The 27,057-nt window shown below is 41.8% G+C and overlaps 3 protein-coding genes and 1 long non-coding RNA gene across 14 annotated transcripts in view; 3 read left to right on the top strand and 1 right to left on the bottom strand.

Moving 5' to 3' along the window:
• LOC107312776 overlaps positions 1–11,559 on the top strand; it is a 52,552-nt gene extending 40,993 nt beyond the window's left edge. Inside the window, exons 5-6 of the long non-coding RNA XR_004306993.1 lie at positions 9,584–9,713; positions 10,358–11,559. This is a non-coding gene — a long non-coding RNA (uncharacterized LOC107312776). The remainder of the gene's footprint in view (positions 1–9,583; positions 9,714–10,357) is intronic.
• Positions 11,560–11,583: 24 nt separating this feature from the next.
• Positions 11,584–19,246, top strand: NXT2 (nuclear transport factor 2 like export factor 2). Of its 3 annotated transcripts, none has more exons than XM_015860470.2 (4): positions 11,584–11,661; positions 14,200–14,286; positions 15,053–15,197; positions 16,087–19,246. In XM_015860470.2, the coding sequence occupies exons 2-4, from the start codon at positions 14,269–14,271 to the stop codon at positions 16,263–16,265; spliced, it is 342 nt and encodes a 113-aa protein (XP_015715956.1). In that variant the 5' UTR covers positions 11,584–11,661; positions 14,200–14,268; the 3' UTR covers positions 16,266–19,246. The 3 variants fall into 3 exon arrangements, with proteins under 3 accessions (XP_015715956.1, XP_015715955.1, XP_015715954.1); XM_015860469.1 differs by lacking the exon at positions 11,584–11,661 and adding an exon at positions 12,487–12,612; XM_015860468.2 differs by lacking the exon at positions 11,584–11,661 and adding an exon at positions 12,698–12,718.
• Positions 19,247–19,785: 539 nt separating this feature from the next.
• TMEM164 (transmembrane protein 164) overlaps positions 19,786–27,057 on the top strand; it is a 90,511-nt gene continuing 83,239 nt past the window's right edge. Inside the window, exon 1 of the mRNA XM_015860467.2 lies at positions 19,786–20,391. The gene's annotated coding sequence lies outside the window, so the exon portion shown is untranslated. The remainder of the gene's footprint in view (positions 20,392–27,057) is intronic.
• ACSL4 (acyl-CoA synthetase long chain family member 4) overlaps positions 24,095–27,057 on the bottom strand; it is a 32,623-nt gene continuing 29,660 nt past the window's right edge. For all 9 annotated transcript variants that reach the window (XM_015860455.2, XM_015860458.2, XM_015860461.2 and 6 more), the window contains one exon: positions 24,095–25,955. In XM_015860455.2, the coding sequence (XP_015715941.1) occupies positions 25,798–25,955 (158 nt within the window). In that variant the 3' untranslated portion in view covers positions 24,095–25,797. The remainder of the gene's footprint in view (positions 25,956–27,057) is intronic.

The raw sequence follows: 27,057 nt of genomic DNA, 5'->3' as shown, positions 1-27,057 counted from the left end.
TCTGTGTATTTGGAATAGTTGTGTGCTGCATCGTGGCAAGTGTGTTGTGGCAAGTAAACCTGTGAGATTCCAGAGCCCCTGCAATAACAGATGTCTGACATTGCAGAGAGGTCAGGCCAGCCTGAGGATGCAATCAGCAGATACAGCCTTCAGTTCAAAGCACAGCAAATCTGTTATTATTCAAGGGCTTCTGTGATTGCACAATTTCTTTTCTCAGATAGAGTTTTTCCAAAATAGCCTATCCAAGCTATAGCCTGCCTGTGTATGTAGTGTAAGACACGCTGAAACAAAAGTAGTATAGTGACTTCTAAGCAACTTATAGGATGAATGGGTTGAAAATCCAACTGAAATTGTATGAAATGTCATCACATTACTACGATTAGTCCACGTGTTTTTATCAGACCACTCCTTTTTTTAGAAAATGGGCTAAGAGAAGGGGGCAGCCAGCAGAACGTATTGCCTATATAGTGCAATTTGGGCTTGGGCTGTTGTGCTCACTCCCTACAGCACTACGCAGGAAAGCAGGAGTGTTGATTGTGTGAACAAATCACTTTTTGTCCATAAGCTTGTATTCTCAGAGGAGTAGGCATCACATGCACCCACTCTAAGCCTAGAATCCTTAATGGTGTTATTTTACTTTACTCTTCTGGTCCATAAAACACCCACACCGGTGTGCTGGTGTAGTTCAGTTGACTTTGTGTCTATCACGGATAAAATTCACAGGAATTTATCTGGGGGCTGATGATGACCATGTCAGGCTTTTTTAAGCATATTGCCATTTTATACAAGCATTTCAAGGCTGTAACCCAGTATGATGCTGTAAGAAATCAGTTTAAAATTACCTGAAAGGATTAACAAAGCATCATTCTCTCTAAGATCTCCTCTAATCCTTCCTGCTTCTAAATCAGCAAGTTACCACTATAGTTCAAGTCTATGCTGGGATTTGAGAGAAGTCAGAATTTCTCATTTGTTTGCTTTGGGATTCTCTAACATTACAGATCTACTTATGTGGGGTCTCAGAAGTGGGAGATGTTGGTAAAGCGGTGGCCCTGAGGTGTGTCACAGAGTGAGGCCAGTGTGTGGCTGCAGGAGAGTTACTCTGTCAGAACAGAAATGGCAGTGGGAAGCACCAAGCATTTTACATGATGGAGCCTTTGCAGTTCCTTGCCTCTACTGCCTGAGTGATGCAGTTACCTCAGAATTTCTAGTTTAGTTTGTTTACAACACCGGGTTCTTCTTTTTCTTGCTAGTTGTTCAAGGTCGTAAAGATCCGTCTAAAAATAAAAATTAGAACACGTCCCTGGTGCACATTCCTGTCTCCTTTCTCAAATGAGACCAACCAGAAGGCAGCTGACACTAATGCTAACAGTGGTAGTTGAATATAGAACATTGCTGAATACACCGGGGCACCAGGGAGTGCTGCTCTCAGTGCACAATGGCTCTGTTATTCATTCTGGCAAAACACTGCTGTGGTGACTGAAATTAAGGTGCTAGGAAGAGACATTCTTCTTGCAAAATCCTCTGTGATAAGAAGAATAGAAGCATGTCTTCAACTTGTATACATGGCTTCGAAGACAACCAAAGACAAAATTTCTTTAGTTCTCAACAGCTCTCGATGCCCAGGGCACCTGCTGTGAACACTGCCAAAATTCCCTCTCCATACTCATCTACTGCATGCTCCAGAACCTGCTTTAAATGATCATTATGAGTATATGTGTATTTTGTCTTTTCCTGCACAAGATGCATACTGCATAAGATGTCATTTTACCTATTTGTCTTTCTGCTTGAGCTGAGAGTAGAAGAGCTGATTCCAGTTCTACAGAAATTATTCCAATTATCCATGAATATAAGAACAACTTTTTGGGCTTCACTTTCACTTTTTGTGTATCTTCCTATCCTACTGTTTTAGTAGTGTATTGTGAGACACTCCAAGGTACTGTCCATGTGTGGAGAACATTTATTACACTGTTACTTTCAAATGTGTGTTATTTTGTTTTCATATCTTAGATGTTGGACAAAGACCTCTTTTGCTTCCTCAGTTATAAAGTGCCATGCTTGGAATGAAATTGTTTTTACTGTTGGGTACTACTAGTAGTTGTACAAACAGTGCAGGTGGTGCTGAGAAGCCCAAGCACTTTGATAAGATGGTGGCCACCAGAAGTAAACCCTGCTTTTAAGAACAGCTTTCAAGCTTTGTCTCAGGGCTCTAAGCTCCTTTATCCATCTTCCAGCACATCTTCAAAGCTTTAAAAGCTCCACAAAATACCTAAGGGAAATAAACGTGCTGTAAGTTTGGATAGTTCTGCAGAAATGCATTCCCAACACCTACACTCCAGGGTCTTGTTTCAGTACTGGGGTGGCTGGTACATGCAAAAGGAATGCACAGACAACTGAAAGCCACACTTATATCCACAGCTAAATATGGGCATATAGTTCTGGTACCAGATGTTTACAAATACGCCTTCTGCTTGTTTGCTCCTTACTCTTTGAAACTAAAATTCCTCCTCCAGCGCTAGAAAGTAAATATATTGCACCAAATTCTGTCCTTTAGACTTTGCTCTGACATGTGATGACTAAATGTTACCCCGCTGTTTGACCTCAGTCACAAACCATATACTGCTTGGTAGTCTAAGAATGTTTAGCCCATGCCTGACCCTATAAATCATTGCTGAAGTGTGGAAAGGCGCTGCGCTGCCATCTCTTACAGCGCCCGCAGTGCAGCGGCTGCTCGGCTGCAGCTGAAGGGCCGCCTGTCGGTGACAAGAGGAACAGAGCTGTCAGCAAAAGACATCGGTTTTCTTCTTGTTTGCCTATCCGTCTCTATTCTCTATATTGGGTTAATGTAAGCATTGGCAACCTAAGTTACATAGAAGTCTTATTTATTTATTTATTACTTACATTGGTATCAGTATGTGCTGTTTTCTTTATTTTTAGCTTTGTTCCTTTACATCACAGGTTCCCTTTAAAGATTTTTTTGAGCTTAGTTATGTTTAATCAGCTCCAAGATTGGGAGGAATAACGTTTTGGGCCACCCATTTTGGTAAGTCCACACTGTTAATCCCAAAAGAATCCTTTTAAAAAAATAAACAAACAATAAGAAAAAAAACAACAACAACAAAAAAAACAATCTATCTCTTATTTTTTAACCTTTAGCTTAATCCATAAAGGTAAGCAAATCTGAAATGCTGTGAGGCATCAGCAAACCAGGGTTGCCTACACCTGAGGGGAAAGCAGGTCGTTTTCAGTGGGAGGGCAATTCTGCTTGTATAGCTGAGTGCTGTGCCCAGGGTTTCATAAAGCACTTTGATAGTGCACACTGTTAGAGGAAGGGGTGTTTGAAGAGAATTCTGGTGGCTGTTGCTGTTGTATTTGTTGTGAGCAGTGTAAGTTCACATGCTGAGTAGTTTCACTCATTCTAAATTCTCCTTTGCAACAAACAATAGATGCAGAGAAGTAATTAGGCGGATAATTGTCTGGCAGGTACTACCTCTGCTAACTAGATTTCCCATCCATTATGTGCTTTACTGATTCTATTATTTCCCACTGGAATGTGTTTTAAAAGCAATTTTTTCAGGATGCACCTAGATCTCCTTTTTTCATTACCTTTGTTCCTAGTACTTATCTCTTACAGTTCATAAACCAATCCATTTTGATAGGTATGCCTCTGTTCTCTCCTTTCTTCCGAGATATTACACAACTCCTTAATTTCCACACTTTCTTGTTACACACATTTGTATGGTGATTTCATCAGCCTTCACCTTCAAAATCTGTCCATGCTCTGAAGTTTTTCAGATCTACCCCTCCATTCCTAAGCACTCTCCTATCACACGATGTTGCTTCATTTCCTGTTGAATATCTTCTTCTCAGGCAATAACACCGCAGTCCTGCCCATTGCTCAACTCTCCACCGCTTCGTGCAAAACATTCCCTAATAGGATTTCTAATAAACATGTTTGTTCTTTCCCCACAGCTGTGACTCTCTTAGGTCACTCCCCAGCCCCCGCTGGTGTAACATCTTCAATACTTTCCATGATCCAAAATTTCTGTCTCCCTTCACCACCATAGCTTGTTTTAAATGTATTTGTTGGTTTCATGTTCTCGGCCTGGGAATCTGACCAGATCCTTCCATCTTCTTTGCTACATAATGTTCTGAGTTAAACATTGCTTTCAGCTCCTCCTTACATGGTATCCATAGCAACTGGTTAACTGCCTTGAACCTGACCTTTTTGGAGATGCTGTGGGATCTGTAAGTTTGAGTATGGTTAGGAATATTCAGCTGCCCCATCTCCCATTCAGGATCACTGCACACTATGTCAGAAAAAGTGACCAAAACCTGAGGACAGGAACAAAATGTAACATTTCCCATTTCTGGCTGATGAGAAATTTAACAACCAATTGTTTGTGTCAATTAATGTGACAACTATTGAGCAAACAGCTGCTACTCCAGATGGAATATGTGTGACAGCTGGAGGTCCAGGTGCATTGCTCTGGAATAAATCAACACAGCATTGGCATGTTGGTTTATTCTTGGCTGTTTTGATGGCACTTCCACCAGCTTCTCGGATGCTCTCTTCTCTATCCTTAGGAAACCTTTCTTTCTTCTTTTTTCTTCTTTTTTTTTCACAATTGTATGTTAAAGTGTTGGAATTTAAAAGGAGGGAGAGGTTTTACATGATAGTAAATAGAGAAGGATTTAGAGACATGGCCTGTTATAATTCTGTGAGTATATTCATTCTGATGTTTTAAAATGTGATTACAGCAGTAATGTACTTCATATTTTAGACTTCTTAAGTTGTACAGGAGCAGGGAAAGCTTTTTAATTACAAATCACTAGCCTTGTATCCTCATTTTCCTGACTGGGATACAGTGCCAGGTGGAACAAGGGCTGAACCGCTGCGGATGGCATTGTTTACTCTCTGGAAACTAAGTTAGGATCAATAATATATGCCACTGAGGTCCCTGAATAAGTTGTCTGGAAGTTTATCAGTGTAACACTCTGTAACCTTTTAAGAGAAACCTTTCAGTTTCTGAATCACTCTATTAACCGATCTGTTTTAGTGCCTAAAAGGAAAGAATCTCTCTCAGTATCCTTGCAGAAGAATCTGGATAAATAAATCCAGAGCTCATCTAGGAAATCCCCAATGTGGATTCTGACTGCTCTAGTCCTCACATTTCTGAAGACAATCTTCATATCCTTAAACGTATTCTCAAGAGAACAGTGCTTTGAAAGAATAGCATTTTTAAAGGTTGTAAGCACATCCCTCTCCTGGATACAAATTCTGAAGGAGTGCAAAAAATGTAATAAATGTCTTAGGATTTGTTTTTTCTGAATGCTTACTTTTCGTTGCAGTTTGGTGATAAAATCAGAAATGCTGTTATAAATCACTCATGATTTGAGTTCCCCCCATACATACTGCTTTGTTTTTGTAAGTAAATACCTCATTGTCAAGCTAGCGCAATCATGGTAACTAATAATTGGAGTTAGTTGTCTTTGGTGAATCATTACAGAGTTTATTATTAATAACTCTAGTGGGAATGCAAATCCAGTCATCAAATACTTGATGAAGATGGTAAAAATGTTGTGAGAAGATTCACGTACTTTGTGTTAAAAGAGATCCACTCCAAAAGTCACAACTGGTCAATGGAAAAGTAGGTTAGGTCATATGTGTATATCAAAGGTAATGCATTGAGCTAGGCAGGTTATGTATAAATATTGACCTAGCTTTGAATTGCCATAAATAAACAGGACCTGTGAAAGAACAGAGGTTAAAAGGAAGCTGTGTCTGGTCTTGCCTCTTAAGCCCCTCTTACTTTTGGGACCAAATGTTGCTGTTTTAGTGGATATCCCTTGAAACAACTGAGGCAGGGAGGAACACAGTCAGATCTCATGTTTTACCTCTGGTCTGGCAAAGGGCGAAAAATATTTGGGAAAAAAGCAAGGTAGACAGGATCCTCCATGCAAGTCCTCACTCGCAAAGATGTTAGGCTCACCATTTGATCACTGTGTAGCACAGATGAGCACAAACTTTAGTGTAACACCAACATCTGGCAGCTCCAGTATTTCCATAGTATCCCATGGCTGCACTGATAGTTTGAAAGGAGGTGTAGAGCGTGGGTTATCTTCACAGTGTCCTACAAAGTGGAGAACTTACATGCAGAGAAACCCTTATTTACTATTTTGGACTTATCCATTTGGGAAAACACATTTCTACCCTTATCTATCTAGTGTAGAAAATAAGTTATTGGTGCACCTCCCTGCTAGAAAGCAAATTGTTACTGCAGCCAAAGGGATGTAAGCAACTGGCCAGAAGTGTGCCATTGATTTCGTGGAATTGGGAACTGGCACTGGAAGTTCTTCTGCATGCCCTATGTCTTACTTCAGTAAACTTTATCGGAGGATATATTTATAGTACAAAGCACGAATTAGAATCAGTTCATTCTGTATGGTTCCTCTTTATTACTGAAAAGCCCTCTGCAAATAGGCGTGTGGGTAGAAACTTTTCATACTGTTCAGTCAGCTCTGTTTATTTGTATTTGTTTCATGGGCATGCTTAAGGTCTCCCTGAGCCATTTGTAGGTACAGAGCAACACTCCCTCTGATACTCACATTTATCCTTTGGGCTCTGAACTGGGTGCCCTGTTGTTTCTGTCAGATTATGTATGTGTGTGGCTAGAAGGAACAGAGAGAGACAAACTGGTTGTGAAATCCAAACGGAAAAATCCCAAATATTCAGGTCTATTCAAACTGATATACACAGGGTAAACCAAATGCACAGTTCCCTTTAACAGCTGTTGCAGGATCAGCCAGGGGATCTTGCACCTGTTTTGTGAGTTCTCCCAAAATGAAAGTAATTCTTTATTTTTTCTTTTAGAAAAGTCATCATGAATTTAATACACGGGAATAGTAACTAGGGGAATATCCCATACCAAATAATAGAGCTATTTTAAGTTACAGCACTTTTGGTACCTAAATTGCCTGGTATTTTTACTTTGTGTATATTGGTCATTAATTTGAAATTGCTCCAATGCCTATTGATTAGCTTCATCTGAAACGCAAGCATCTATTAAACAATACTGATTTTTGCATCACCTTCTGGCCAAGTAGGTTAATTGAGTGGTGCTTGGGGAAGTTATTTCAGATACTGTCTAATATTTGCCTTCAAAGAGCTGATGGGATTACTTGACATTTAGCCTACCTGCTAAAACTGCAGCTCAAGCAGTGAGACTGTGTAACTCAGGTAGTGATTTCAGTTGCATTTTGAAGAAAATCTGTTTATTCCCTGGTTTGATATTTAAGCCAGATCCAGTTTCTGTTGGAGCCAGTGGGAGTTTTGCCATCGTTTTAGCAGTTTACTACTGGACTCTGGCAGTTCTAGGGAACACAGCATAGCACAGTTCTTGTACTTTACTGTTAGAAAACCCTGCATTTACAGCAGTGTTATGCATTGAGCATAGGTCAAAATAGTTTCTTTTAGTTCTGGATTTTAGTACAAATTCAAAACCTGGTATAGGTTTCAGTCAGCACTGAGCAGTGTGCTTATATATCAAATGACTGGTGTCACCTCATTAAGAAGAAAGAAAATATTCCTAATGCTTCACCTTCTCAAATTTCTATGTGAAAAAGAGGAAACATTTTATCAGTTACTCTCACTGAATATTCCTCGCAGTCTTACATCTATCTGTAAAGCAGTCTGGAAGAGACAACGTGTTGAAGCTTTCTTTGGAACAGCCCCTTCAAGTTACATGAGCCAATTTTGGGGGGTAATAATTTGTATCTTGTGTTGTATCTTGTCTAGTGAGTTCTTCCTTGCAGTTGTGGTTGCTCTATTGTTGTTTATTAGGTGACTCCTGGCATTTGGGCATTTCTCTGTGGTCTTAGGCCTCACTTTACTCTGCTCATGCAACAGATAAGAGAAGCAGGTTGCAAAGTCCAATACAACATCTTTTCCTATACAATGTGCAAGTAACAAGTAACACAATAGTTGAAAATAGGTGATGGTTGCTTCTCAAAGCAAATGGCCTACTGTCCATTTAGTCAGTACAGCTGTAGCTCTTGTTTCCTTGGTGACATGACCTAAGGAATCCTTTAGGCCATGAAAAGAGGTAATAGTTCACTTCTCAGCCTTTTGAAAAACAGCAGAATTACTGGGAAGAAGGTGGAACTTTGGAAGGCTTTGCAGAGTTGGATTACACCACAGCCCCAGATCCAGACTGCACAGGTTTTGTATCTTCGACCTTCTCTAGTGGAAACTCAGATACCAGCAGTAAAACATTTAATATGGATCTATTTGCATTTGAGTTATACACTCCCTCTACAGAAAAGAAATATCAATACACAGAAACAAATACAATTCTGTTTATCAAGAACAATTCTGATTATTTCTATTAATACAACCACTACAACTTTTCTGTGAACCTCAGAAGGAAAGTAAATTAAAAGCAGAGACAAACTTAGCTAAAGCCACAAAAACATGACAGCAAAGCGCCTGTTAAAAGATCTCTGCACATCTATTGAGATAACCTAAACCTAATGTTTGCATTAGCTCTTTCCTTAGGTTCATAATAATGTTAAAAGTCTCCCGTTGCCTCCAAGAATTACACTGGCTCCAAAAAACACGTGTTTGGATTTAAGAAATCATATATGGAATGTAGAACTGATATATATGCAGGGTTTGTTTGTTTGCTTTGTTGATTGATGGATTCTATGACTGTATGATTTTATTTCTAGTTGAAGAACATCAATCTTTTTGGAGGAATTTCTTAACTTTCCTGTTAAGCAGAGTTAGAGTTTCATATGAATTTGCCTACCTGTAGAACCAGATTTTCCAGGAATGGAGCAATATGGAACAAACTGGGAATAGTGTGATTTATGAGTAAATTCGTTTGTTTGGGAACAAAAGACATGTAATAGTATTTTTAGGATTTATAAACACACACAAAAGGGATAAATATCAGATACTTCATCAGGGACAGAAGGAAGGGAAAGAAAGGGGCAGTGCCTTTCTCTCAGATCCTGACAGACCCATAGTGCAATTTAGAGTGGGTTAAAAAGTTGTGTTGTAGCTTGGATTTTTCCTTCTAGTTTTCTGTAAGTCTATAAAACAGAATGCTATCTGCATTTTAAACTGAAGTGCTCTTCTTTCTTCTCTGAGCCTAATAAATGTCTTGTAGAGTGAGGTCTAGAATTGGGCTTATGATACCAGTGCTCCAAAAGTGCACATGATTGACAATATTTTAGATATGGAATCTTTCCTCAAAATACAGTCTGGCTACTTAAGAACAATTTATGTAAAGGGAGAAAGAGAGGTTCGCTTCTTCCCTGGATTTATTAAAAACTGGGGAATACAGGATGAGATGTGAAAAGGAACCAGCCAGCCTATTGCAGCTGCAGCGCTTGCAGCCCCTGATGAGAAATAAGTATGGACTGTACTGGTTCTGCTGCACCCAAGTTCAAATAAACTGTGGCCGCATGCTGCAAGTGATGCTTGTAAAATCCTCTTGTCAGCTGATGTGTAGGGTACAATGCATCATATGTTTCACATGTGTTGGTAACAGATATTTGCAATGTTGTTTTGTGTATACAGGACACAACTGTGAGCTGGTGCTACACTGCAAAGTGATACAATATACTGCTGAAGCCATTGTCAGAATTTCAGTCTGAAATTTTGAGATAAAAGGACAAGTGCAAAGAGAACTACCTGATAAGTCTGAAAGGTGAGGCTATAGGCCCCTTCTGGCTAGTATACAAATACGCCTGTGTGTACATACACAGATTTTAGTTATCAGCTTACTAGCTTGAACTATTGTGGAGTCCATTGTAATGCGGATCTGTTTACCCAGCTTTTACTCACATATGGCTGGATTTTCATAAGCGCTCATGTACCATTTCATTACCTAATGAAATGAATAGGATTTTTAAATTTCCTCTATTGACCACAGTAGCACTTTGAACTAACCTGTTCCAATTATTTATCCCCCTAGGGTGTGCTTTGACACTGATTACATTCAAATAGTAATTTGTAATTGATCTCTCTCTATATCCCAGTGGGTCTGCCCAACGGTTATCAGTTCAATATATAGCAAGACCTGTTTTTCTGTAAAAAACAGGAGGGTTGTTTACTGGGATAAGTGTAATTACATTCTACCAGGTCTGGTATGACAGGAATTTGAGGTGGAGCAGTGCATAGTCCAGAGTCCTCCCGGGACTATAACAAACAAATTCTGCCTGTGTCTATCCAGAGAAGTATGTTTCTTTTTTTTCCTGAGAATAAACTGGCCAAACCAGACCTTCCTAAGTCCTCTGTGGTTTAATAAATCCAAAATCCAGCCTTAGCAGTACTTTCTTTTCCATCATATAGGTCAAAGTGTGAATGTGCCCAGCACCTGAGATCAACTCCCCACTAAAATCAGTGGATCCAGTTGTTGAGTTCTCATTCAGTCCTTTCTCAGGCAAAACACTGAGTCGTGATCCAACTTTGTACACGACACATGAAGCACCGTCTATCTGGATTTGGCTAGTGTCAGTTGCTTCTCTTGTTTTAAGCGGTATTTCCTTGAACTTACCTACACACGGCTACAATTACTTATGAATTCTGATAACTTTAACAAAAGTTTTGAGTACCGTGTTTCAAAAGAATCAGTCTGTTCAGAAAGCTTCAAGGTCATAGAGAACAGCATGCCTTTGTGTCGCATGAGGGCTCTCATGCTGCTTTACCAACTTGAAGCTGAAGTGCTGTGTGAATCACTGACCTTGAGGGAATCCTTGTGGTAAACACTGCTGTACCTGCTAAATCTTTGGGCTGTAATTGGACATTGTTAACAAGGATGCTGTATGTGGCATTCAATCGAGGAAGGTTCATAAACCACTGCAAATGAGAAAGTGAACCTACCAGTTTAATCTTAATCGCCGACATTGGTCATGGATCACTGCTTGTTCTGTTTTTTTCTTCCAGTAAAGTTATTCTAATTTGCAAGAACGCTGCCTTCTGCTTCCTCCCGAATTTGCCCTTCAGCACACATTTGTTGCAGTAACATTTTGAACCTGCCGACTTGTTATTAAGCACTCTGGACCCTTTTGATTTTCCAGAAGTATTTCTTTAAGTGATATTCATTTGCGCTGTGCATCTCATATTTCTAATACGTCTTTAAGGAGTTACCATCCTGCCTGCAAACGTCTTACATTTCTTTCTACTGCTTTTACTTTCCTGTAAAAAAAGTACTGTAAAAAGTACTGTAAAAAAAGTGAAAGTACTTTTCACTGTAGTGATGGATTTCTGTTTCTTGGTCTCTGTGTGGACCTAAATACATTTTGGCCACTGTGTGCTGCTCTCACAGTAATGTCTCACGTACAGCTTGATGTTAGGGAAAGAATTTTCTTTTGTGCACTGTGTTAACTGTTCTTCTAGTTGCACTGTGTCAACTATTTGTGAATGAAATCCTGACATGATAGAAAGGCTTTTTGAACAAACCAGCTACTCCAGTTTTCACTATTTCTGGTTTTATTCCTTATATGTTACTTATTTTATTGGGGAAGACATCGATAAATAAGAGATTAAAAAATCTTTTTTCTCAGGTTCTTAACTCAGTGTGTTTGAAAGACAGAGAACTGCATACAGTCTGCCAGCAGCCTTTGCTAAGCCTGCTCCAGGCTCCACAGGTGCATGTGAGTAAACGAGGGGGCAATGCAAATAATCACAGAATCACAGAATGACCCGGGTTGGAAGGGACCTCAAGGATCATGTAGTTCCAACCCCCCTGCCTGGCAGGGCCACCAAACCATACACATTTACTAGATCAGGTTTGCCCAGGCCGCCCGTCCAACCCTGGTCTTGAACACCTCCAAGGACGGGGCATCCAACCTCCCTGTGCAGCCTGTTCCAGGCCAAACCACTCTCCTAGTGAAGAACTTCCCCCTAACATCCAACCTAAATCTTCCCTCTTTTAACTTAAAACCATTTCCCCGTGTCCTGCTATTGTCAGCCCTTTCGAAGAGTTTACTCCCTTCTTGGGTGTAGGTTCCCTTCAGGTACTGAAAGGCTGCAATGAGGTCACCCCGCAACCCTCTCTTCTCTAGGCTGAACAAACCCAACTCAAATAAGTATTTGACACAGCTCTGTTGTTCTGTGCAGGCAATTCATGGTCTCTGTAATAACGCAAACGTAATTCCTTTGCTCCATCGGGATTTATAGTGGTCATTTCCTACAAACTGAACCCATAGAAAAGGAAAGAAGCAATGCGGTGATGTAGACTTGAGGTTTCAGATGGGGAGCCGTGTGAACTTTCCTATTAAGCAATCTTTAGGGAGCAGATGTCCATTCAGCGGGTCAGTGCGATGACAAATGAGCCGGCAGCTGACAGTGCTGGCTGGGGTTCAACCCACCAAAGGGCACGGCCTCACATGCCCTGACTCACACGGCTGGGGCTGCACACGGACGGCTGGGGCTGCCCTAAGGGGACTCGAACCCGCGGCCTCCCGGCTGCGAGCTGCAGGCCGGAAGCGCTGTGGCGGAGCGCGGCAGGAAGTGTAGGCCGTTGATCGGCGCGCACTTCCGCCGCCCGCCTCGCGCCGGGAGGGGCCGTCCGCGCCTGCTGCCGCCTCATGGCCGCCTCTGTGGTGAGTCCGAGCGGCACCGCCGCCACAGGGACAGACCGGGATGGGGCTGCCATAGGGACAGACCGGGATGGGGCTGCGGTGCCGCTGCGGGGTCGAGGAGCCGCCGGTGAGGGCCGCGGTTATGAGCCGGGAGCTGCGGCCTCACGCGGGTCCGTTTGGCCTTCTCCGTCCTGGGCCCGGCCTCGGGCTGTGCCTTGTGGAGATGAGGGGCTGCACACACGGGGCGGGAGGCGGCTCTGTGCTCCAGGTCATGGGCTTGTGAGTGATAGGGTGTGTGAGGCTGTGCCTGAAGGGCCGTAATTAGGTGGTGGAGGATGAAAGAGGAAGCTAACGTTTGGGAATTGTCATCAGTACTCAAAAAAAAAAGTAGTAATTCGAGTCCAACATTCGTGTTAAATGCCGAGATGGAAGATACTCGTGAAGTGGTTAGACATTGGAATGGGAGCAGTGAGGAACTGAAATCTCCATCGTTAGAGATGCTGAAAACATGACTGGAGATGGGACTCTGAGCAGCCAGGCCTGACTTAGAGGCTAGACCAGACCTCAGAGCTGGCCTTGGAGTGAGAGGCCAGGTCAGATGCCCTATGGAGGCTTCTGAATATGTGTACAGGGGTACAGTTAAAAACTTGTTTTGAGTATCAAAACTTACGCAGTTTGTTTTCTGTTTGACTTAAATCCCTATTAAGTCCCTGAAAACTTTTCAAGGTGAAGCTGGATAAGACTTTGGGCAGCCCGATCTATGTGTGGTGCCCCTGTTGATTGCAGGGAAATTAGACTAGATGGCCTCAGAGGTCCCTTCCAACTCTTGAGGATTCTATGATTATACATTACAGGTTCCCTAACTGCTCTTTGCTTTACCCTGGTGTTTCTCTGTTGGTCTTCCTCACACCAGTTCTGTCTGTGTAGGGTGTAGTTTGCATTGTTTGGCTGCTGGTTAGAAAGCGTGTGTGCGCAAATGCCAGCTGATGGGGTGATAACAGCCATCTGCCCCAAATAACTAACCAGCCAAGTTATGACTACTGCTCCCCAGTGGGTGCTCTGGCGCTCCTTATCTCACAGTGCCACAGTTTCTGTTGGCGCTTGCAGGAATACAGTGCCATACGATGCCATACGGTGCCATACAGTGCCTTGTTGACTGCTGTGTCACTTTGGCTTGAGAATTGGCCTCTGGGTTCAGAAACTGTTGGAGGAGATGGAAAGGCAAAGAACAGTGTCATGTCCTTCCACGGGGGATTTAAAAAGAATAGTAGTGTGAGACAGTTTGTCCCTGTAGAGTAAGCAGAGATTATTTGATATGCTGGTGAATATTTTGCAGCATGGGAATTTCTCCAAGTAAAAGGGTTTCTTGGGGTAATTCTGTAGGAACTGGCAGTAGTTGTGGTATATGTTCATTAAAGACTACCAAGAAAAATAATGGAATTGTGATGTGCAGATGGAATTGTAAATGTTGAGAATGTACTGTTGAATTAGAATCAGAAATTATAACATTTTAAACACCCTAACCCTAACCCAATATAGTATATCATAATCAAATGTAACATTTAAAAATACTTAAGCTTTTTATTTGTCTTTTTTTTTAACCTCCAGGATTTCAAAACCTATGTGGATCAAGCCTGCAGAGCTGCAGAAGAATTTGTCAACATTTATTATGAGACTATGGATAAAAGAAGAAGGGTACGTACACATTTTACCAGTACTTTGGACTGTTCTGAATAGTTTCATGTGCTTTTTTAGCTACCATTACACTTGAAAGTAAGTACTTCAAGTACGTACACTTGAAATTGGTTACTGTAAATGGCATTGGAGTAGAGATCTCAGCTTGGCCTCCCAGGCTGCCCTGCATGGGGGCATGATTCGGAATGGGGCCGTGTTAGAAAGTACCTCTCTGTTCTTCAGTATAGTAGTTCAGTTGAAATCCAGATCCACGTTAGAGGTACAGGATTTGTTAGCTGACCTCTGAGGTATAGCGTATTGTAATTGTAATTTTATAAATGTAGGTGAACATGAAAGTATCAGCAGCTGCATGTTACTGCTTAGTCATATTGTGCTGAAGCAGGGTAGGTACAGGTGTAGCAACAGCTTGCATGAGAGCTAGTCACCCATAAACTACAGCTTATGAAATACTGGGGAGGTTCAGATCTGCTGCTGAGTGTAATTGTCCTCTTGCATTGTTTCACTGCTCCCAGTTGTTGGTTTCTTACCTGAAATCATACTTTCTGAGTACTAGTCATAAAGCAAGTCATAAAGCAAAGTATGCTTCTATTTCAATTCTTGTTCAGGAGCACTACTTTTTTAAAGTTAATAATTGAAGAGGGCATTTTATTTCCTCAAGAGCAGAAGTAATCAGTGATACAAAACACTCTTTCAGCTCCTATGTTGAGATGTTGTGCGCTGTATGTGCTCCCCTATTTCCTCCAATACTTTGTTTGTGATTCCTCAGGCTCTGACCAGGCTGTATTTGGACAAAGCAACGTTAATTTGGAATGGTAACGCAGTCTCTGGACAAGAGGCACTGAATGAGTTTTTTGAAATGTTGCCATCCAGTGAATTCCAGGTTAATGTGTTGGACTGCCAGCCTGTTCATGGTAAGCTTCTATTACTATTTATTTATTTAGTCATTTTATAACTATTGATAGAGAAGTACAACTATTACAGTACCCGATGTCTCTCTAGGGACTAGCTTATTAGTGAAAATATTGAGGGTTGGAAGGTAAAGCCGTGCATAAATGAAGCACAAAACCAAGAGGTGCAGCAACTCCACATTATATGGGGAAATGGTTTTTTTTGTTAAGATCGTGTTCAGATGTGTTGCATTTTCATGTATTGAAAAGGTTGAGCTGAACAGATGGTGTTGTCCTTGACAATGTGTGAGTTGAGAGACCTATGCTGTAGCCTTTGGTACTGCCATGCAATAGAATGTGGGACAAATCATTGATCCGTATTTGCTCTGACTTCTTTACATCTTGAATAGATGTGAAGTTCATTTGATTTCTAATTAGCAATTGCTAAATAAATGCTTACATAATTGAGAAGTTATTTATTAACTTCTAAGGAATATTTCTGGAGTATACGAAAGGCAACAGCCTGTGGTCAAGCATGCTTGCTTTCCTCTGCTGTAAAAGGATACAAGCTAAAAGAGGAGGGAAGGAAGAATGTGTGTGCAACTTGCTAGATATGTACACGTATCAAACAGGGAGAGCATTTTCTAAAAAGAAGAGTGGGGGATTTTTGTAGTGCTCTCAAATGAACAACACTAGATGGAAATGTAAAACCCATTTAAAAGTGCTGTTGGCGAGTGAATGCACCGTTGTGTATATGGAAATGATGTAAGAAAGCTGTATTTTTTGTGGACCTGTAACCAACCGCTAGCCTGTAACTAGTGTAACAGAATTGAATAAAATATGTACATTTCCTATTTCTTTCACCTGTTAGTCTTTGTTTGGGTTGTTTTCTTTGTTTTTTCTTCCTGTGAAGAGCAAGCTACTCAAAGCCAGACAACAGTCCTCGTGGTGACTTGTGGGACAGTAAAATTTGATGGCAACAAGCAGCGCTACTTCAACCAGAACTTCTTGCTGACAGCACAAGCCACATCTAACAGCACAGTGTGGAAGATCGCGAGTGACTGTTTCCGCTTTCAGGACTGGGCCAACTAGTGAGGACTGGCTACAGGAAGCGACCTCTCATTCCACGTAATGAAGCTAGCTGTTCAGTTGGCCGCTCTCCGAGCGTGGGCTGTGCTCAGTCTTCATGTTGCATCTGTCATTATGGAAGGTCTGCGGATGTCTCAGGCTCAATCCCAGTGACCGTGGCTTTTTTAATAAACAATCTGAAAATGTAACGGGTTGCTCATGTTAGTTGAACGTAATGAAATGCTGAAGGAGTTGAACCTAAGGAAACGCAGAAGGTAATGAGCTGTGTTGGAATCATTCCTAAAATGCCTTACGTGCAGCTGTGCTGCCACTTACAGACTTTTTGTATGTAATGCAGAAACTTCAAACCCAAAATACTCTTATTGTATAGTTCTGACCAAACATGTAACTGCTTCAACTTGAAAAGGCCTGTTTTTACAGTAGCATCTTACCTCTTTTGAAGAAGATGCCTGCAACATGTTTATAGAATTCTCAGAGCTACCTGCTCCTGGTTGTCGGAGGCTTGTGAGGATTGGCGATGATTTCTACTCTTTGTGAAAGTTGCAAATACAGCCTGTGCGCGTATAATCTCTCAAATAGTCTGTTGGAAAGCTGGTGTTACCTTCAATGGTATGGAAGGACTGCGACTTGTCAGTTTTTTTTTTTGACTTAAGCATCTCAGAATTTGGTGGTTGTTAATTTATATTGATCCATATTTAGGAAATTCTGAATAACTCAGAACTTCAGTGCCAACAACTCTTGTCAAATACATGTCAAGAAGTCAAGGACTTCAGCAGCAGTTTTTATTTTGAAGTCTTGTCATGTAAGAAATAGGTCAGTAACATCATTTCTGTCTGCTCTGTCAATTCTGTCACTGTGAAGGACGGAATATTCTTCCCAACTAAAGTCTGCAAGTTTTGAATCCCTGTTATCTTTTCAGGAAGTATTGTAATAAAAAAAATAAGACACTAAAGGTGTGTATTACTGTGAAGCCTGCCTTTTTTCTCTTCAGTACTGTTATTCAGAACAGGTTCTTCGGATACTTTTAACTTGGCAAAAGAAGCTCTGAACGCAAGTACCATCTTCCTTGCCTGCAGATTTTTATTACACTTTTCGTGTTTCTTAAACATTTCCCATATTTATTCATTCTATTGTATTTTTTTTCTTGCTTTAAACAGCAGCTTTCATAGAATAGTTTTTGTGGGTTCAGGCTAGAAGATTGTCCATCTTAACTTGAGAACTTAGAGAGTAAACTGAATACGGATGCTTTTATGTAGTTATATGTGTGATAGTACACTTCCTACTGAAAATACAGAAGGGGAAATTGTTAATACTGTTGCAGTGACAGCAGCAGCCATCAGGACTGCAGCTCACTTAGTTTTATAACCTAAATTGGAAAACTGTGAAAATGAGCAGTATCTTACATTGTATGAAACACTCATGGTTGGCATGATATTATCCTATAGATCATGGGATACTGAAGTGAAATGGGTGGCTTTATGTAATTTAAAGGTACTTTTTACATCATTGGATGTGCATTGGAATTGGCAACCTGACTTATTCCAGAAGCTGCTGCTATCCTGAGTGGTTTCTGAAGCTACTGTGTGACTGTTTGTTTTCAACCTGGTTTCTGCAAGCAATGTAAAAAATCCAAAACTCTTGAAAATTGTAAATACTGTAAATGCGTTGTTATATCTGTATGTAGTGAAGAAAGGGTTGCTTTATTCACTGTTTGTATTAACAGAATATGTGAGGTTTATATATTTGCATTTCTTCTGTGAGTTTGAGAACCCTCGTTGCCTGTTTCTCATATAGCACTGCTGAACTGACGCTGGTGTGCTGTGCTTTTCTTCTTTGTTCTTCATGACATCGGTAGTGTTACAGTCTGCTTACATACACCAGGCAGGTTTTGTCTCTTGAAATGTAGCGATGGGTGCACCTGTAACATTTACTTTTAAACTCTGAATACGTTTGCCAGGACACACACTTATACTTGCACCTGATAAGCTTGTTCTGGGAGTAAATACCTATTGGATGTTTGGATCCAGGTTCTAATTTGTATACTAATTTTGAAGCTCTTTTCTATGCAGAGTGGGAGATTTTGAATATCTGAGACAATGTTTTGATTGTTTTATTTCTATTGATTATTTTCGTGCTATTTAAATATACACTGCTTTTAAATCTGGCTTCTGCAATTAATATTTAAGAAAAAAAAAACCACCTACCTACCTGACGTGTTTTGTGGGAGGCTTATTAACTGTCCAGCTGCACAGACCCAATTTGTACTCTTATTTAGTAAGCTATATAATTGGAATTGGACTTGGTGTGCATACAGGGATGTTGGGAGGGAAATTTATTAGAGGTTGATTGATTTAATCTAAGGGAAAGTACTAGCCGTGTGCTATTTACAGCCAAAAACAAATCAGTCTTGACTGTGCTATAATATCTGAGGTTTACTCCGGGCATCCAAGAAGTGAACATTTTCATGCTCTGAACTGAAACCAGGAGCTAATACTAGCAGATTTTTGCTTGATCCCAAGTTGGTAACGTACAACCAGACAGTGAAACGAAGCCAGGTGAAGAGCTGAGCACTTCCACGTACTAAGCTGTGGCAGCTGAAGTCTTGGTAGATGTTCTGTTTTGTGTGCGTTCCCTGTATTGTCTCTATAAGTCACTGTTCTTAATGTTGCTTTGTTATTCTACCATACTGCAGTTAAATTGACCTGAAATACTTGTACTGTTTCTTGGAATGGAGAAAAGCAATTTGTTCTTGTGATACAAATGACACTTTTGATATGCATACATTTCATTACCGTGACTGGGGAAAAGCACATTATAAAAGAAATGCTGTTTTATCAGCACTTGAGTATATTTTGTAAGCTTTCAGAGTTGTTAAAAGACCTCTTGTAAGATTCCATTTTTAAGAGAAAGCCCCCCCCCCCTTTTTTTTTTCCTTAAGACATTTTCGTAGTTTGTTCTTACGATATTAAAAGTCCAGGAAATAATTTGTGGCTTCTTTATCTTTACTGCTTGTGTTCTAGATATTAGTTGCGTTCTGATTGTTGCAGCTGCTGCTGGGGCACTGCAGAACAGGCTATGTATCAGGAAAGTTATTTGGAGTAATCCTACAGCAACTACCTCACCAAGAGCACTGTGAAGCAGTAAATGGTGTTGAACTGGCCAGAGCATCAATCTCAGACTGATGTTTCCCTCTGTCTTAGAATCATTCACTGGCCTGAAGCAGTGACTGGGCATAGCCAGCCCTGAGAGCACAGGTGGAAGCAGTTCACCAGTGTGACCAGAAGGGCTGGGACCAGGTCACCCCTTCCTGCCCCCCACCCCAATCTCTCAAACCTTGTTTAAGGGCTGGCAGCCACAGGGGAAGCAGCTGTATTTGGAGATTGCTGCCTCTGGAGCATTGGGTGAGCCCTGATTCTCAGAAAGGGGTAAGTCCTTCTGTGTTACCAGGTTGGGACCGCTGCCCTTCTTGGGTGATCTGAAGGTTGCTGTTGCCTATCCTTACATCCTGCTATAGAGAATGTACTGATGTTTTGACTGCTGTCCAACAGATATTTGGACGAAGCCAAACAAAACTTGTTCCAGAATCTTGGATTGAAAATATGGAAATATTTACAATCTGAGAACGCATCATTGAACCTCTTCTCTTTCTGTGCTAAGAAACAAGGCTCTTGATTAAGGAATGTTTCATGTGGTAATTCAGGTGCTTCATTCACTTTATTTTGCTGTTGGTGTTAAATGATGACGGTCACTTAGTGTGGATGGCTTTCAATTGCTGGTAATGGAGATGATGGTAATGCAGGGTTGATGTCTGTGTTGACTTGTTCTCCCCAAGATCAGGCAGCCTGGTAGGGCTGCGGGCACACTCTGCAGTGATGGTGTGCGATGACATTCACTGGGACCAGAATCGGCTCCCAAAAAATGACTTGTTGCTCAAAGCAGTAGAAAGTGCGTGAGGCGTCGCTGTTTTTTAAGGTTTCCAACCAGCAGATAACGTGTTATCTTATATAAACATCTGGTTGAACTGTAACTATGAGGCAGAATGGATGGACGGATGAAAATTGCAGAGTGCTGCAGTTGACCGAGACCTAGTGATTCTTTCAGGTGTTGAAATGTACCGGTAGGACTGCAGGTAATTGGAAGCAGGTGCTTTGTTAAGTCACTTGGCAGGAGATTTTGTGCCTTATTTACTTGAAATGTTTTCACAAGGGCTGCCCTTCTTTTAGACAGGATCTAAGAGTAGTGTGTCGTGTGTTATTTGGGGGGTGAGTTGTGGTATGAAGATATGGAGTTGGTGGTGTTGGTTGGATGCTGATGCAGAGGGACCTCCACAGCTATTGTGTGTTAATCTGGAGAACAGAGCAGTGGAGAATAGTAACCTATACTAAATAAAGCATACTGAGAGCACATTTAAATGTTAAATGCTGAAGCTTTAACACATGGATGCCCAACCTTTGGGTTACCTGGGCCTCACTGAGTGAAGAGGAATTACACTGGGCCATGTATATGTAGGTGTCTGAAAGTAATGCCTTCTCATGATTTCTGTAGAAGTAATAAAAGATACAGAGAGCACAGCAACTGCTTGATAGAGCAAATTCTTAGCTACAGAGCACTGCTTTTCATCAGCTGTGCTTTCATCAACAGCAAACAAGAGCCTGGGTGCTCATCAGAATCTGCCACATGGCAACCAAATGTAATGAGATACAGGTGGGAAGGTTCAGCCTCTGCTGCTGTACCACCACCTCTGCTGTGGGCCAGTATCAGAAAACAGGAGGCATTACTTTCAGAGCAGCCCATGTAAAATATATATCGTAGTCAATGTGTATAAATAGCAAAACTTATTTTAATGTTTTTATTGAAAGATTTTTTAAGCCGTAAAGCAGATGTGATCTGTGACTGTATTTATGCGAGAGCAGTATGTCAGGCCTGTTCCATGGCCCGTCCCGTAGCGGTCCGCAGGTCCGGGCGCTCTCCGCTCCGCTCCGCCCTGGCCCGGTGGTCACAGCGGCCGCGGCCCCAGTCGCGCTCGATGTAGAGGTGGTAGGGATCGTGCTTGGATTCCAGCTTCCGCGAGCGGGTGTAGGCCAGGATGAGCCCCCCGGCCAGGCAGCCGTAGAAGATCATGATGAGCAGGATGTACAGCGAGCCGTCTCCCCCTGCCCCGCGCTCGGCGGTGACCGCGCTGCCGTTGGCTCCGCGGCGCAGCTCCCGCAGCATCGCGCCCAGCAGCGCCTGCAGCCTCCACGCCTCGCTGCAGTTCATGGCACGGCGCGGAGCGGTGGGTGCCCGCTGTGCCCCTGCGGGCTGTGCCCGGCTCTGGGAGCGACGAGCCGATCCGCCCGGAATGAGGCGAGAAATGATGCGTGAGAGAGGGATGAGGCTCCGCCCGGAGCTCTACGTCCCGCTCTCCGCTACTGCTGAATGCCTGAGGTCCTCCCTGCAGCGCTGCCACTTAGAGCAGAGCGTGGTGCTGGGAGGGTGCTTGGGAGGGACTGTGCCACATCCTCGCAGCACCAGGACTCATGCAAATGCATATCCTTATTCTAGAAAGGAAAACGTAATCCAGTTCCATTTGAAAGATTCAGCTGGAAGGAGAGCAGCCCAGATAAAGTAGAATTGGAGTAATTCAAACGGTAATTAACTGTAGAGAGTGTTGTTGGACCTGAAAGGCTTGAGTGGTGAATATCAGCAGGCTGGTGTTGATTTTCTTTGGAGAGCCCTTTTACAAAACCACATCCCTTCAGAGCCACGTTTGGGTCAGGGATGTGCAGGCATCTCGCTTCATCAGCACCAAAGGGAGGCGTGCCATGGGTAGTCAGTTCTGCTGCAAGTAGGAAAAAGGTGCTCGATATCATTGTGCGTAACCATTTAGAACTGCATTTAGATTGGGCTTGTTTTGACTCAAAGGGCAAAAAATAAAGCAGGCAGCTGTGGAGAACAGTATTCCTATTCCTCATGCCTGCTCTGTGGGGGAGAACCATCAGTAACAAACTGATCCATGGCCAACAGGAAGAGGTAGGTTGGATACCGCATCACAAACAAACACTAACCCAGCAACACCTCCTGGGGCTCTGCTGTGAGGTGCCAGTGTGGTGTGAGACTCACTGCAGCCATTGCTAGGCTTAGTTCCTATTAGGACGCAGCAGCCCACTGGTAGCAGTGGCTCTAAACTGGACAACAAATGGAAAATTGAACAGTTTTTGTTTTGTCTGCTCTGTTGTTGGAGTATTTGCTTCTTTTCTTTAGAAGCGTGTGGGCTCTGAGGATCAGCATGCCCCAGAGCTCACTTTGTGTGCTTTAATTGGTGTTGGCCTCATGTCAAAGTTAACACCTCAAAGTAAATGCACGTTCTGACACAAATTACCTGCAGTAATTTGCTGTGTGCTTCATTAGAACCTTTTTTTGTCGGTGTCACAATAGACCAGGTCTGATTTTTCTTCTAGACATCTCTCCTTTAAAGCACTCATTAAAATCAAGTGAAGCAACAATGATGGTCCAACAACAAACATGCTTCACTGTGATCAGCCCTATTCCTCCATGGCCGGCGTGAGCCCATCATGTTAAATACCAGCTCTGTTCATCAATCCAAGTATCTTCACAGTGGTATCAAACACCTGAGCCCAGCCTTAAGCATTCCATGTCAGTAGTGGCTGCAAGCTTTACAGATTGCATTTTGTAACCCACCTTTGTGGCAATTTATGCAAAAGCAGCACTTTTAAAATGGAATGCTTGTTGTTTGTATCGCTTTTGTCATCTTTTTTAGTTTCTTGTATTTAAATTTTAGCTTCTGAAATGGAAATGTTTTCTCATGTAAATGGTGCTCAGCTAATAGACGGGCTCCTTACAGCATAAATCTATGACCAGAATGTATTGTTTGATTGCCTGTAGTTCCAGGACTGATCCACCATTAGAGCTGTGTTGGTTACCACAAACAATCATTCCGGGAGGTGTGGGGGGTTTGGTCTTGACAGAACTGGTGACCCATGATCACAGCGTGTGTCCTATGCCTTGCATACAGCTCAGGAAGCGTTTGATGGGAACTGGGGCTCTGTGTGTTGGCTTACCTGGGCTGGCTAAACACCGCCTAACCTGCTCCTAAGGGAACAACCATCACTTTCCCTGTTTATGCTAAGCCAATTAAGGGCACCTGCTGCATTGTGTACAGGAAGCAAATCTGCCCCCAGCCCTTACCTGATTTTCTGCGTTAAAAGCCATCCTTGAAAGGTGTTTGTGTAACCTTTGACTGTAGAGACTTTATGTGGTGGTGATCCTGAGCAACTAGTTCAGTATTTAATAAGGAGTTGTTTAAGAGTTCTGAGTTTATTTCTAAAATGTCCTGTGTTCCAGCTCCTAAACGACCCTTGATGTAAGCTTACTTCTTTGTTTCTCCTCCTTGTCCCCTACAGACGGCTCCTTTTCCCTCTGCTGGGGTGATATTAGGTGCAGCTGAGGCTGATCAGGTTTGTTACAGGCCATTCCTCACTTCTCCACAAGCTCTGTCACAAAAGGATTTAGGAATTAGAAGTCCTTACCAAAATGCAAGTATTGTATTTGCAGAATCGCCTCCGTGCTGCAACTGAGGCAGGTCTGGTGTCAATCCCTCCCTCGCTTTTTCCCCATCTCCAAAAATACCTGTGAAGCTGATGTGTACGAATTCTTTTGCAGCACATGCTGCATTGGGCAGACCCCCCTGGGTTCTTTTTCACCCTTGGGTTTGTTCTTTTGAACTGCTGCTTCTGCTAAGCCCTTGTGTTAGGGTATGCTCCACTGCAAAGAGAATGGGAGGTGCTGACCATTAACTGGAAACAACATACAATACACTCCAGAAACACAAACTTGGTTAACCATTTCAACTGTATTCTGTTTTGGAAATATCAACGTGGTGTGTGTATATATACACTGAAAATAGCAATCCTCAGTCAGCCGAGACACAGAAGATAGCTGGAGAATAGATAAAATACATTTCATATAAATACATTCATGGCTTAAGAAAAGAAAATCATACAACTTGCTGACAGACTCAGGTGCGAGTGACTTTCTTACACGTCTAACTTCTGTGATGCTAACAGGCTGTCTAAAGGTTACGCGACAGTGACTGGCTTGAAACATGGGAAGCTGCTGATGTAGCTCTGGAGCTGAGTCACTTGGAAAGCTGCAACTGGAAGGGAAAGTAATTCCTGCCTTCACGATCCCACGGATGTGCCAGTATGTTAAAGAGAAGCATCATACAAAACCTCTCTGTACAGTGACAATAACAAATAGTTTTCCTTTTTAACCATCATATACACAACACATCATGAATAGAAGAAATCTATAAATACTTAAAATGAATCTGTAATATATAGCAGCCGAGCCACACCTGTACAAAATGAACGCAACACGTATGAAATGATTCAGAAAAGTGCAAAGTAGAACAGTATCAAAAGCCTCCACTTTTTTACAGCGTTTGTGGTTCAGGTGTGAAGAGCTGGCGGGGACGCGGGAGCTCAAATACTACAAAGGAAACACAGTACAGGATGCTGCACACAAAATGATCAACCGTTATTAAATTACAACCTCCCACTTCAGCACATCTACAATTTCCAGTTAGAGTAAGAACACTTCTTTAATAAGGATTTCCATGTAGAACGATTTGTCCCTTTTTGTAGTTCCTTAAAACAAAGGTTTTCCCAGCCATGGCATACTTTGCCATAAGTAAAACAAGACAGAGAAACTGCTCTTGGTTTCTGGTTGGCTTTGTGTTGGATGCTGCGTTTTAAAGGTGAACAGAAATACCTTTCCATAAAGTAAATACAGATACTCAGACCCTGATCCTGTAAACTACATGGAGATAACTTGTATTGTTACCCACATGTATGTGCAGGTCTAGAGGATCAGTGCCTTTAAAACAAACCCAGTGGGAAGCTCTGCTGGAATTAAAATGTGGCAGCAGGTACAAATGTATTTGGTGAGTGGAACTGGAGATTGTTGACTCAATGCTCTTGAGTGATCTTTTCAAATAACTTTTCTTTAGAAAGATTTTCAGTTCACCTTTATTTAAGGTAAGTGTATTTTATATTCTCTTATAGGCACTGTAAATATTGAAGACAACTGATGTGCAGAAGAATCCATCAATTTTTAAGCAGGACATTATTAGTGACCTCCAGCAAGTTCTTGACTAACATCTTTTCTGTTTTTAGATGGAGAAGGTTCAAGTTTAAGCACCCATTTTGTCCCTACACGCCAGGCTTCACAATGAGTCAGAGAGAAACTGCAAGTAGTCTGAGCACACTGGAGAAAGAATAACAACATTACCTGGCCACAGCGCTTCATGTAATTGTGTCTGTCTTAAAACTAGAAATGATCACACAGAACTGAAACACATTGAGTAGGAATTTAGGGTTTAAGATCTTCTCCTGTTGCTCTCTTTAGAGATAAGAAACATTCATCAATTTGGTGTATTTTCTGAGTACATCTGACACCTACAGTATACAAGGACGTCCAAAATCAAGGCATGATGAAGAACCTTCTGCATAACTGTCTAGTCAATTCAGCCTGTTCATTTGCCCCCATACATTCTTTCGATGTCGTTGAGGTAATGGTTTTTCAGTTCTTTCCTCTTCAACTTGAAAGCATCTGTTACTAACCCAGTCTCCGGAGTCCACGGTTCAGGGCTTAACCGCACCTTGATGGGTATTTCAAACCTCTCTAATTTCACTGCAGGGACAGCAAGAAACAAAAGCATGAGCAAATGCTGTTAAATGAAACATTCGTGCTAAATGCAAATCTAAGGCAAGTTCTCTTGTAGTACGTATAATATGGTGACCTACTTGATGAAGTAACCTAAAGAACGGTTTACGAATTTAATTGTACACCGAAGCTCAGTGCTAATATTACAGCTTCTGGCACAACTTGTGTCAGCGCAGCCTCTAGGTGGCAGCAAGTGTAGGGCAGCTGGGACAGCTGAGCCCAGGAGCTCCTTTGTGTTGGACTTAACTACTGCTATTGGAACTTCCTGCTTCCTCGGGTTTCCTTACGTGTCTGGTCCCAATAACGGTCCGTTCTGTAAGGCTAAAAAACTATACTGTCTCTTTAAAGTAATTTTGGAAAGAAACCTCTCAGAGCATTTATATCTAAATGTTAAGTTGCTAGCTAGAAAGTGACTAGAATGCCTAAGCAGAGACTGAATAACAACACGTGATGTTATTTACTTGGTTCGTGATGGAATAATGCAGACTGAAGTGTTTCCACTTTAGCCAAATCCCTAAAAAAAAAATTCATTTATTTTTAGGGAGGATTTAATACCGCCTTTCATTCTAATTGTCTTGGTTTCAAAAGGCAGATGCTCCAGGTCTGAGAGGCAGTGCGTAGTGTGTGCTTACACTGTTTTACTGCTTCCATGTATGAGGTGCGTAGCACTTTAGAGAGGTTCCTGACCCCGGTTAGCTCGGGATTTCTTTGTCCTCATAAAGAACTGATGAGGTTTTTGATCATTTCTATCTCTGTAGTAAGGACAGCAGGATAGAAGCTGTCATAAACATAAGGGTCATAGTTGTTCTAAGTAGTAATACACAACACTGCATGGCAAAAAAAGCTTTGAAATGTCTTGCTTAAGTAATTTTCTTGCTGCAAATGTCTTGTTAACTTCCCTTCTGAACCTCCTGCATCTTAACTGCATTAAACAAACAACCTCCCCCTAGAAGTTAGTTGGGGAAAATATATTTATATTTTATTATTTATAATAATAAAAAGAGAGAGTAGTTAAGATGACCAAAAAGGATGGTCTGCTCCTGGAATAAGAGGAATAAATTTGATATGG

The sequence above is a fragment of the Coturnix japonica genome, chromosome 4 (genome assembly GCF_001577835.2).
Source record: "Coturnix japonica isolate 7356 chromosome 4, Coturnix japonica 2.1, whole genome shotgun sequence".
Taxonomy (NCBI): Eukaryota; Metazoa; Chordata; class Aves; order Galliformes; family Phasianidae; genus Coturnix; species Coturnix japonica.
This window is presented reverse-complemented; position numbering and strand designations above follow the sequence as displayed.

Bases quoted from the DNA above. Each gene is read 5' to 3' on its own strand.
- NXT2 (XM_015860469.1), top strand. The intron at 14,287-15,052 runs GTACGTACACAT...GTGATTCCTCAG, and splicing joins CTATGGATAAAAGAAGAAGG to GCTCTGACCAGGCTGTATTT. The intron at 15,198-16,086 runs GTAAGCTTCTAT...CTTCCTGTGAAG, and splicing joins GGACTGCCAGCCTGTTCATG to AGCAAGCTACTCAAAGCCAG.